Raw genomic sequence first — 12,437 nt, 5'->3', positions numbered from 1 at the left:
ACTAATCACATATTATTACAAAGGCTAATAATGCTTCTACACAAGACTCAAAGTAGCGCTTAAACAAAAAATTCAGATCAGAGTTCTGCTTCTTAGATATCACACTAGTGAATTTGTTTTCTCAGGCTCAACATTTTACAGACTCTTGGACTAGGAAGGAACTCTGAGATGCATGCTAGTTCTGCTATGGCAGAGTACAGCCAACCAGTCTGTATATACAACAGCCTCACACATTTCCCAGCATTGTGGGCACTCTGCACCAGGCAGCATCTCCACCTCTTGCTCATACTATTGAGTTTTTTCTGCTCTTTGAAAGGCTGATATGCTTGTATCTAATTCATCAGTCTCAAGAGATGGCAATTTTCATGCAATTGGTTAGGATGCTTAGGTTAAGAACTTGGACTCAAAGTTACCTGATGAAAGTTACCTCAAAATCTGACTGTGAATCTACAAAAAATTATTTTAATGCATTTATGAAGCATCTAGGCATGATGCCTAGAGCAGATGAATGAAAGGAAGTACAACATTGTGGGATATAAACTTAAGTAAATCAACCTAAATCTCAAATTCTCAAGTCTCAGTCCCTACATCTTAAAAACTGCATCACATAAACCTATTCCCAAAATTAAATTAATCCCAGTTACCAGTTTCCTCAGAGGATGGACAAACATCTTACTTCTTATGGAATTTATTACAGTCCTGGCGTTGATCTACAGTTCTTGGAATATTATGATTTTTATTAAAAAACAAATAAAAAAACGCTTTAAATCGAATATATTTTGTAATCTGATTAAGTATATAGAATCATAGAATCACCAAGTTTGGAAAGGACCTTTAAGATCATCCAGTCCAACCATCCACCTATCACCAATATTTCCCACTAAGCCATGTCCATCAGTACAACACCTGAATGTTTCTTGGACACCTCCAGGACCAGTGACTCCACCACTTCCCTGGCAGCCCTTTCCAGTGGCGGACCACTCTTTCAGAGAATAAGTTTTCCTAATATTCAACCCAAATCTCCACTGGTGCAACTTGAGGGCATACAGTAGAATACAATCCAGTTCTCCAGACTGCAATGTTGAACAGACCTTTCTGCAGCCATCTTAATGACTTAGAAAAACCGAATGAAAGATCACCCCACGCACGCAGAAGGAGCAGCCCACACTCACAGCCCTTTGCACAGCCACAAACCCCAGAACTCTCTGCAAAGCTAGGAGAGCAGAATTTTGTTTCTTCAATGTTCTAACAAGAAAAAAGGAAGCAGCTAAAAGTAACAAGAATTACCTTTGGCAAAAAAGGTTCTGGTGCCAGTAACTCCACAGAGACACTTAAATGCCTGCAGCTGGGATAAGCTCTTGAGCTACATGCAGGCTGTGAAATTTTATCCGAGCTCCCCCTTGTCATATTCATTGGGACCTAAAACCTGAAGGGAAAAAACAGCAAACAAACAAAAACCAACCAACTGACGACACAAACAAAACAAAACCCACCACCTTCCAAGCTCACAGTCTATTAATAAAACAAGAACTCAAGCCCACTTCAGGTGTAGCTTGAACAGCTTTCAAAACAATTCAATGCTGAGAGATCTTTCTGTGCTCACGTTCGCTGCTCAAACACACAGCTTTTATGCAAGTACAAACGCAAAGCAGCAGGTCAATCAAAGAATCCAAAAGTGCTTACTGACTAAAACAGTCCCCGTCAAATTGCACACATCTCAAATGGAACCGCACAGCCCTGCTCACCAGAGCAGCGCCAGGCGCCGCCTGCAGCACCGCGCGCTGGGCGGCCGTTGGTGCGCGTGCTCCCCGCAGGGCGCGGGGCCGCCGGCGTTACCGGTGCCGCGGCTGCCGTTGCCATGGCGACGGCCTGCAGACACCGCGGTCGCGAGAGCTGCAGGCAGACGGCTTAGAGCAGGAGAGTTGCTTTTCCTTCTGGCAGCGTGTCCAGCCTGCACGATAGGTGGTGTGGTTGACCTGCACAGAACTGAATGGCTGCTTTAAATAAACTCATTAGAACTTAAAACTGACGCTGAGATCACTGTTATTTACGTGACTATTCACTGTTAGCAAGGAATTATAACTGGAGAGTGGCATTACCTAACGTTCTAATCCCATCCGACCTTTTTGTTTTCTACATTCAAATAGAACGTGAGGATTAATTGCAGTGCTGTGACCAACCTGTAATTCCCAAACTTCTCTTCTTACCTACAATGCCCAGGGAAAAAATAAATATTTCTAACGACTGTTGAAATTCCAGCAATAGTGCACCCCAGGGACAAGGACCCGAGAGCAGTCCAACGTATCAGAGCCCTCCAAGCACCAACACCGCTGCTTGCTGCAGCGCGTGCCATGCATTGCAACGAGCTCAGCAGGGCAGCAGTAGCAGATCAGGCCACAAGCTTTCAGTCCTCTTCTTACAGATGAGTTTCTGTAAAGATCATCAAATATTAAAGAACCTCAAATATTATTACAGGTGGCAGGTATATTCATAATGAAGCTTGAACTAGTGAAACAGAGAAAGTATGTAATTTTCTTTTTCACCATTTTGGGAGTATGTCAGTTTTGTTCCATGATAGAGACTTATCTGAAGAATGATGGAATTGAAGAGGGAGGGATAGGGGACAGACTCAACCAGAGAAAACTGTTTAAACAGAGCACAACAAGAAAAGCACTCCAAAATGTGCTTTTTAATCCTAAAGATAGATTACGGCATCATGAAAACACGTTTCAACAAGTTGTCTCGATTCTGAGAACACAGTCACCATAGTAACAGAATTCGTTTATCCTTTTCTCCCTAATCCAGTCAAGGAGAAACACAAATGAGGGCAAAATGCAGGAAACTTGTTCTCCATACCACTGCCTCCCTGCTATTCATACGTCTCTGCTGAACAGCATTTTGCTACACAAACAGGCAGCCAAAGCACAACCTTCATTCGCTTACAGGGAGAATGATAAATCACAACTTTATTTAACACTAACTAGTTACTGGTCTCTGATATTTTACATTTTCTTTACGCACTCACCTGAAGTAGCTTCTCTTTGCAACAGGCAAAATGTTTAAGATAGATTCTAACAGTTCCACTACTCAGATCAGGACAAACAAACATATTAACTCCCCATGTTAGGGGAACAGACAGGCTCCTTTCTTGTGAAAGACATACTACATTCTCCTGATTGGCTTGCGCCAAGTCAAGGGCAAAACATCAGGAATTCTAGGTTGTATTTTGACTCTTCCAGAAATCCCTTTGAGGACGATCAGCATACAGCATTACACCCCATCAATAGGAGCACTACAGTAGTATCCTGCCAGATGAGAAAGAAAGGCTGAACAGGAATGCTGAATCCAGAACTGATGGTAAAACTCCCGTGGTGCCTAATAAATCCAGATTTTCATTCTTTGATTTGCATTAGGAAAGATCCCGTCTTCCATTCTGCCATACCTTTTCTGGAAACCAGCAGAATACGGAAGCAAGAGTCCAGAGCAGTTTGCACTGCACCGTATTGGTGCAAGGGGCCTGAAGCAAGGACATCCTCCAAGTCCCTGAGGAGGGGATGTGATCGAGGCAAAACTTACAGGTCTTGGTTGCACAGAAAATGGAGGTACGGGAAAAAAAATCCTGCTTATAAGCACAATGGAATTTTTCAAGTAAGCCACCATCTTGGTGCATTAACTTTAGCCATAGTGATAGCACATTACAGCTATGTTGAGAAACCCTCGCCTTAGCAAACATATACTTAGGAATTGGATCTAACTTGATGTTTCTCCTGCTTTCTTCAAAGGAAGTCCACTTAAGGAACAAGAGAGCTGCTCTTATGTACACACAGACAAGCTTTCATTGGAGCTGGAAAATGCTTCTGCATCCCACTCTTTGTTGTCCCTAAAGAAAGCAAACAAGAATATGTCTCTGAGCACTCTTTGCTCCCTTTGGCTCAGCTGCTTAAAACCAGACACAGCACACAGGAAACCTCTGGCTGCTTCCTGCTGCTCCTGCTCTGTGGCCCTCCGGGGCTGGGGAGAAGTCAGCACTGCACCTGGAGTCCTGCAGCTTCCCACAGGATGTGCTTTGTCTTGTGTTCCTGAACTGTCCTTGAATAATGAATTACTGAAGACTGCACTCATTTTATGGTTGCCATTTGATAATTAAGGACCTTGTTATAACTCATTTAGAAATCCTGCTAATATCCCTACTTCTGCACAAAGAATGTCACTGCAAATAAAATAAGAAGAGGTTTTAGAAGAGATAAAAGTGTTCTAAAGTGTTTAAATGCAATGACTTCACCCACACTCTTTTCTATGAGGGGGGGCGGGGGGTGAGGGTAATCTTCTGTGTCCAGAAGAGAAAAACAAAAACAAACAAAACCACCTCATTAATTATCTCATATCAAATCCTCCACAGCTTAAAGTATGCCTACACAATAACTCAAGCAAGATAAGATGGCAGGGATTTTGCTTTTCTAAAGTTGACACCTGTTACCCAATCCTGCAACGCAAGGTCAGAAGGCAGGAATTCCGGCTGGGTTCTGCGGGACATGCAGTCGTCTCCAGAGCAGATTGGTTGGTTGGTTACCTTCACAACAGCCATGGGACCTGCTTGATTCTCAGCACTACTGAGCTGCGAGTTCTCTTAATTTTCCGTCCACTCTTTGCCATACAGCTCATTCATATGGGAATCTTTTCCCAGGAAACAGAAAGCAGAATTAGACTAGAGAAATCCAGACAGATTTTTCTGCAAAACGTTATCGATAGATATATTTTGAAGTACCTTTAAAAACAGAACAAATGCATTCATTAAATTACCAGAGTTTCATAACAATTAGATCTGTTGGTTGCTACAGTCCAGAATGCTTGGGGAGCTTCTAGAAAACTGCTTTTCTCTGCACATTTATCCCACTGTGCAAAATACAGTGTTGCAAAGTAGCCAACCAATACAGCATTATTTGGTGCTGAAAGACTGTTTTTTTCAATTTTTACATCAAGTTTATTTGAATTTAACAATATTTTTGAAACAGTACACTGACATTGTTCCCTTAAGTCTTCTCCTTCTAAAAGATTCCTTCATTTAATATGAGCTCTGTTTTCCATTTTTCATCTCCAAGTGACGGAAAAGTGATTTCTGTCTTTCCTTCAAGTTTATTCTCCAGAATTAAGATTTATCGTTTGAATCTATTTTCACACAAATTACCCTAGGCTTTCCTTTCTTCTATTCCAACAGCTTTGTTTGGTACTTCACTTTCTTTCACCAGTAATCAGGAGAGAAAAATGTATCTTAAAAACAACCATTACAACAGCTGCTTTTCTTTAATACAATAATAAAGAAGAAAACAAGTCTTGATGTTTTTTTTCTACTGAATACCAAAGAACATTTTGCCTGGTAGAAATTGTTGGAACAACAAGCCAACAGGCAGCAGCACAATCTCAAAGGTATCGCTGCCTTCAAGGAAATCAGACTGCACAAATGTTCTGTCTTGCATAAGGCATCTCCTGAATTACTTTTCTGATTACAGATCTCTACAGAAGTTGCATTATGAATTTCACAGATATTTTTTGTTCTATGCAAAGATGGGCTTTTATGTATTTTTTCCACTTCTCCTAAAAACTCATATGGATAAACTGACCAAAATAAAATCACATTACCTGTTATATTCCAAAATAATTTCTCAGGTATAAAAAAAAAAACACCTTAGTTAATTTCTGCTTAAAAAAGAAACAAACAAACAAAAAAAAACAGAAACAAAAAAACTTGCACACAGTTCTTCATACGTGTCCTGTTTGAAAGAAATTTTGTCTCAGAAATCCAAAATCAACACAAATATCTCACTTTCCAGATATAGAAGTAAATTCTATCCAATTTGGCTTTTCATATTTATCATCAGCATTTTGTTCAACACAAGAGTTGGAAGGACAATACTGAGTTTGTTTTCCTCAGGGGAAGTTTTGATCCAAGTAACCATTTACCCACATTCATCAATCACAGAGACTTTGATCAGTGTCTATGTATAAGTAGGTCGTAAATACTGAATTTATTCTAAATTCATAAGGACACTATCTCCTACCTTGCTTTTGATGTTTGAGGGATGTCTTTAATGGACTCTTTATTCTATATTCAGAAATATAATTTTTTTTTTTTAAACAGTTCTTAAAAAAAACTGTATGCTATGATCCTTTACTACCCCTGTCACAGAAGGAACAGCTTTTCCTGCATTATTTCTTCTGCCTGATCTATGTCAAGTCATCATCTGCTTAGCAGGGCAGCTTGGGTCCCACCACCCATCTGCACCATTGAAGACTGCTCTTCCGCACTGGGAAGTTCTTGAACAAACAAAAAGTCAAAACCATTTACACAGTAATTGAGATTTTTTATTTTTATTTTTTTAATTAAAACATTTGCTTTGTGTGTCTTATAGAAATCCATCACCTCAAAGCTAGCAGAAGCAGCTGACTTGCTCCTACTCTTCAAAGGAAGAATATGCACCTCTACAAATTCTGCCTTAGCACAATTTTTCCCACACTTCTAACAGTAATCAATTGGATTTGGCAAATTACTGTGAATTCAGCAAGACGATTCACCTTGTCCTTTCAAAAAGCATTCTTTAAAGAAAAATACTTTCCCAACAGGCAATAATGACAGGTAAAGATCCAGCATACACCAAAGGGCTACACTACAGAAGAATCATGAGGAGTGCTGGGTGTCACTTGTGTTTTTCAGTTTTTCTCACCCAGAGTCAACAGTGAATACAAATAAGAAAAGAAGGAACAACTACTTCCAACTGACCAAAGGATTACAGCTGGGGTGACAATAGTTTCCTAGTCATCTAACAGACAGGTACATTTGAAATTCGCACAGTACCGAGGAAATTATAAGCTTGGGAGGATGAGCTGCAGAAGGATGCAAACAGAGATTTCTCAAAGGACGGCTGGTGTGCTGAGACCAGGGACTGTTGACTCTGATTTGATAAAAAATTAGGCACCAGATTCAGAGGTCTCATGTTCAGACACAGATTGATTGAGTCTTTGAAACAAGTGGAATATGATACTGGTATTTATGTTGATGGAGGTAAAAGGAAAACCTCACTAACAATACTGAGCCACAGCATTAGCAAACCTTGCCTTTTGGGGTCCATAATCAGCTTCCTCACTCAACAATTCAGTACAAGTCTGTAAGCAATTCCAACTCTTTTCTTCCATTTGCTACCTTTCCCACAAAAAAAAAAAAAAGCTGAGTGAACCAATAGATAGGAGTGAATTTTAAGGGCAATCCTTTGCTTATATACACAATACTTACATAATACTGTTGGGACATTTGTATGTACCCTTTATCATAAGATCAAAACGTTACATTTATGCCCTTGGCATATACATTCTTGTTTACTGAGGTCAGGGTTTGTCTAGCATTGTCTCCAGTACAGTTTCTACTTAGAACTACAAGAACGTTTTTTAAAAAAGAAATCGATTTCTGAATCCGTCATCCTTGGGTTTGTGACACACAAGACAATTTTGGTATCCTTGGCTCTGCTAAAATTTTAAACACAGAAAATATTGGTTTAAGTTTTAAAAAGGTGTAGTTTAGCAGATACTTGCTAAATAACAAGAGTCCAGCAAGTTTTACTTTTAATACTGATTTCAGAAACTGGCTTAAAAGATATACTTTATAGTTCTCCTTACTTCATTAATGAAACGTGCAGAAGCTTGCTGTGTCTGCTAACGTGAGGTTAGATCTTACATCTTGCATCCTCTCATGCTCTCTATAGCCTTTCCTATTAAGCTTCTTCAATATCCAGTCCATCTTAATATAAGAAGGTTCCCAGCAAACTGACTGCCATATTTCCATACATCAGCCAGAAGTAAACTGTTCCCAAAGCTACATGTACTTTCTGAAAGCTCATCAGAAATGTATTATCATAGGTATTTCACAAATAAAAATAAGAATCATGATCTTTCAATATATTACTTTCACAAAACCATATAAATAAAGAACACCTGTATGCATGTTTCTCTGTTGTTTAATTATACTTGGCACACAAGCACACACACACACACACACACACACAAAAAAAAAATCAGCCTGTAACAGATTTCAGCACAGCAAAGATCCATGGGATCACACATAAATTTAGGTGACCTTTGTCGGTCACTTAAAGCTCTTATTCCTCCTAAGAATCCACCTTGGGAAAGATACTGACTTTATTATTTCTGCTAATTTTTCTTTCTGCTTTACACTTTGGCTGCTTTGTCTGGATTAGCTCTTCAGGGGTGTTCCCCAAAGGAGGCAGGAGTCGCTTCTTACTGTTCCGACTTTCTGACAGCCACTGTGGAGGCAGCTCAAAGGGTCCAAAGCCAAACTTCATGGAATACTTGTCATTTCCCATATCAGTTTCTGCAGGCACAGCTGGTGCCACCTGAGCTGCAGAGTCTGCAACTGTCTGTGGTATAAATTTGTGAATCGAAGTCTCTCCTATCTCTGAACTGGTGACAGGAATTTGTTTCTGCTGAAAGTCACTAGAGCCAACAGATTTGGTTTCATTCTCCTCATCTTCTGTTGGCTTGAAGATTTGTTGCTGCCCAATATGAAACATCTCCAGAAGCTGGCTCCCTGAACGGGCACTGGGCTCCAGATTAGCATCTGCAACACCACCTGAGCTGACAATGTTTCTCCTGCTGTACCTCTGGTGCAGCTGTACTATCATCCCAACTAAGCACTTTCGTACAGATTTGTTAACAGTTAAAAATAACAAAGGATTGGCTAACAAAGAGACCTTGGGCAACCAAACAGCAGTGAGAAGCAAAAAGACCGAAATATCTGAAACATTGAGTATGGTACGGTAAATCACCAGAGTCACATAGGGGATGCTGCAGAAAATAAATATCACAACCATAGAAAGCAGCATGGCATGAAGCTCAGCTTCTCGCTGGGAGGCATAAGGGATTGAAATTGTATTCTGAGGGGTCCTTAAGGCAGCTATGATGACTTTTTTCTTCTGGCTGGCACTCAGTGCCCTGCGAATAAGAATCATGAAGAGAAATACCACAGCCACCGGTACAATCACAGTGGTGATGTTATAGATGACAACGTAGATCAAGTGGCCAAGGGAGTAACTCCAGGATTCAGAGCAGGTGGACATGGCATAAATATCAGACACATTGGTCACAGCAAATACCGGAATGCTGGCCACTATTGCATGGGTCCAGATGTAGATAACCAGGTCTCGGGATTTTGCATCAGTTATTTTTCTTTCCAGAGGATATAAAACAGAGTAGTATCTGTTGGGGGGAAAAAAAAGTCAATTTTAGAGTGTGTGCTTTTGAGAAGTCTCTCACAAGCTGTCTGAGCAAAATGCCCCACATCCCTCATTAAGCTTCCAACTGATGGTCTCCTCATAAAAGAAAAACACAAGGGTCTTAGCTTTATGGACAGGTCTGTAGAAAAAACCTGAATATCTATATTTCAAGATTACAGAAATGGTAAAAAAAAAAATATTTTACGTTGATGTACGAACATTATTAAGAAAAATTAATGACATTATATTGCACATAATACAATTATACATTATAGAGAATGTACATTATAGAGAATGATACTATACTTATCAAGTCATTAACATTAGAGTTACTAGCTACAAAGTTTGTTTTATATAGCTAACATTTTGCAGTGACACGTTAACAGACTAACGATAATTTTATCTAACTGTATGTAAATCCCACTGCTTTAGTAGTATAAGCTTCATCACAACAGCATCCATCCTTCCTTAATAATACCTTACAGCCACTCTCAGGATGACAGAGCTGTGCATTTAGGTAGAATCAATGACAGCTAGCAACAATAAGCAAAATAAATACAACCCTAAGACTTAGGCAGTCCAAAGGCCCACTTCTGTTTTAGACTGATCTACATACAAAATTTCCCTGAATTAATTCTGGTTGTATTAATAGTGGCTTTTTAAAAAAATAATTTAAAAAAAAAAAAAAAAGGGTTTTAAATTTGAAACTGGACAACCTACCATAGGCATTGCTAAATTCTTTTAAGATGCAATGGCTTTCAACTCTCACAGTTAAACATGTGCACTTTTTCTATAGTCTGAAGTTGTCTGGCTTCAATTTCCATTACTGACCAAGAATTATTAACAGGAAAAAAAGAAGGGTTAGAAACTCTTTTGAAGATACATTTTTAGTCTCAAAGTACTTTATAGGGATGAAAAGCAAAGCTTATCAAGGATTATCATCCTGGAGAATTTAACCTCTTACCTGTCGAGAGCAATGGCTGGAAAACTAAGGATGGTCACTGAGCAGAAGACTTTGTGCAGAAACTTGGCAATTTTGCAGAAGAGCATCGTGTAGATCCACCAGCAGCAGTGTGGACTGGCACTAAGAACAATGTCAAAAGGCACGCAGACTAGGCTGGCACAAATACCCGAGCAGGCCAAATTCTTAATGAATCGGTTTGTTACGGATTTAAGTACTGATGTTCTGCAAGTTGACCACAGCACCATGATGTTACCTGCGGGCAGAGAGAGGAACGATAACAAAGCAAACAAACTCAGCCAAATGAAAAAGAAATCCATCCCTCCTCTCTCCCCCCCCAAAAAAATACCCAGTAATTTCAACAGACTTGAATGTTCCCACATAATGCAAATAAAATGCACTTGTTTGGAGTTTACTAGGAGTTAGGCCAACACACTGCTCAGACTAAAAAGTCTGGACAAGTGTTAGCAGCTCTGTATGCCAGGTAAGTGGAAGCAATAGCACCTCAGCTGCCTTCTCCTGGCTCCTACTAATTAACTCCAAAATTCTCTAATTCATTAACTGTGTAGGAAGGATATCCAAAACATGTTTTCAAATGCTTATGTTGACTCATGCATGAAATAAGCCATTCTGAGTATCCAAATACAGATAGCTGCTGAGTGTTCATTTTAATAAGTACTGCCATTATTTTTTTTTGAAGACAATAGACTCTAAGTAAACAGATATAAATACATGGTATTAATCTGTGTCTGTGTGGAATTTCCTTTTCATTCCACTGGCCAATGTAATGGCACACACAGACCTCTGGGAAGTCACATCCAGAAGAAATTCAATTTTTTTTCAAGAGATTCTGTATATACATTACAATGTGCCACTAAACAAATAGGACAAGGAAAAAAAAAAGCCTACACACAACTTCACTAAAGAACCCAGAGAATGCAATCTTTTGGATACTCCAGCCCTTCACATTTCTCTCATCTATGGAATGAAGGATAGAAAGAAACCAGCATTAGCTAAAATACTTATTCTCATATCATTGTATCTTAGTCTATCTGGCTCTCAGGGAGACATATCACAACTTAGAAACAAGTTTTCCACACTCCAAATGCACGCTATATGATCCTGTGGACTCCATATAAAAGGAGTCCCAGAGCCAGGGGTAGCTGAAATCAGGAACTTGTCTTCAGTGAGCTCAGCTCCCCAAGACAACACGCACAGTGCTGCACTGCACACTGCACCATAGCAGCAGGGTACCTTTTCTGCTTCTGCTCATGGGAGACATCCCTCGCCCTCATCTGTGCTAGCACTGGTAGGGAAGTTAAGAAGAGAGAAGGCAGCAAGCAGCACACAGCAGCTTGTGCCCTCATCCTCCTGGCACTTACCCTCCCCCCTCTTCCCAGGCACGGGGAGCACAGCAGCTGTGGTACTCAAGCAGGACAGACTCTGCCAGTGCAGCTGAGCAGGCACACAGATAACCTGGCTGCAGCTGTCCACCCACACTGCATAAACGTGGCTTAGTCTCACGCTTCAGCACTTACAAAGTAAATTTTTTAGTGCTCTCTTCAGACAGTCTCTACAGACTCAGCAGCAGGAAACACAGACTTTCAGCGCATGCTAAAACTGGAACGCAGCAGAAGAACGTGCAAGGCAACCACAATAAGTTAGAAGCACATATTTTTGAAGTTATATGCAGGTTATGTGTTTCTAAGCAAGTTGTTCCGTTGAAACTGAAAGCTGCCTAATGTTACAGCTAAACATTTCTCACATAAACATCAAAAAAGCAACAAAAAAATACACCAGCACAAAAATACTGCTCGATAGGACAGCCCCTTTTACACTACTGCAGCTGGACAACATCTAGAGTTGAGCTTCCTACTGGCAAGAAAAGTCATTCTCACTGCAGGCTGTATCAACAACTGCTTGTTGTTAACAATATATATTACTGACAATTGAAGCTCCTCTGAGTTGAAACATAATTGATTAATGAGACGACAGATTTGCTAGTGTTTCAATTGGGTAAACAATAAACAACATGAGAGAAAACATCTTATGCTACTAACTGAGATATGAAAAAGTAGCTGCAGCCTCCCACAAAGAACAGCAATACCATTCTTTGGCTTGATTTTTCTCTTTAATCAACTAAAAATAAATAATAATGAAGATTTTATTTGCAGAGTACAGCTTTCCTGTGGTTGCCC

At 39.9% G+C, this 12,437-nt stretch overlaps 2 protein-coding genes across 5 annotated transcripts in view; both read right to left on the bottom strand.

Moving 5' to 3' along the window:
* The window catches only part of FSIP1 (fibrous sheath interacting protein 1), a 73,874-nt gene extending 71,954 nt beyond the window's left edge, over positions 1-1,920 (bottom strand). The window contains 2 exon segments of the mRNA XM_085225041.1: positions 1,288-1,426; positions 1,684-1,920. Coding sequence (XP_085081167.1) covers positions 1,288-1,413 — 126 coding nt within the window. The 5' untranslated portion in view covers positions 1,414-1,426; positions 1,684-1,920.
* A 4,418-nt stretch (positions 1,921-6,338) lies between these two features.
* Positions 6,339-12,437, bottom strand: part of GPR176 (G protein-coupled receptor 176) — a 31,773-nt gene continuing 25,674 nt past the window's right edge. For all 4 annotated transcript variants that reach the window (XM_085225033.1, XM_085225035.1, XM_085225037.1 and 1 more), the window contains exons 2-3: positions 10,243-10,495; positions 6,339-9,261 (exon numbers count right to left, since the gene is read on the bottom strand). In XM_085225033.1, coding sequence (XP_085081159.1) covers positions 8,154-9,261; positions 10,243-10,495 — 1,361 coding nt within the window. In that variant the 3' untranslated portion in view covers positions 6,339-8,153. The remainder of the gene's footprint in view (positions 9,262-10,242; positions 10,496-12,437) is intronic.

This window comes from Meleagris gallopavo, chromosome 5 (genome assembly GCF_905368555.1).
Source record: "Meleagris gallopavo chromosome 5, MGAL_WU_HG_1.1, whole genome shotgun sequence".
In the NCBI taxonomy this organism is placed as follows: Eukaryota; Metazoa; Chordata; class Aves; order Galliformes; family Phasianidae; genus Meleagris; species Meleagris gallopavo.
Note: the sequence above shows the minus strand (reverse complement) of the source record. Positions and strands in the feature narration are given on the sequence as shown.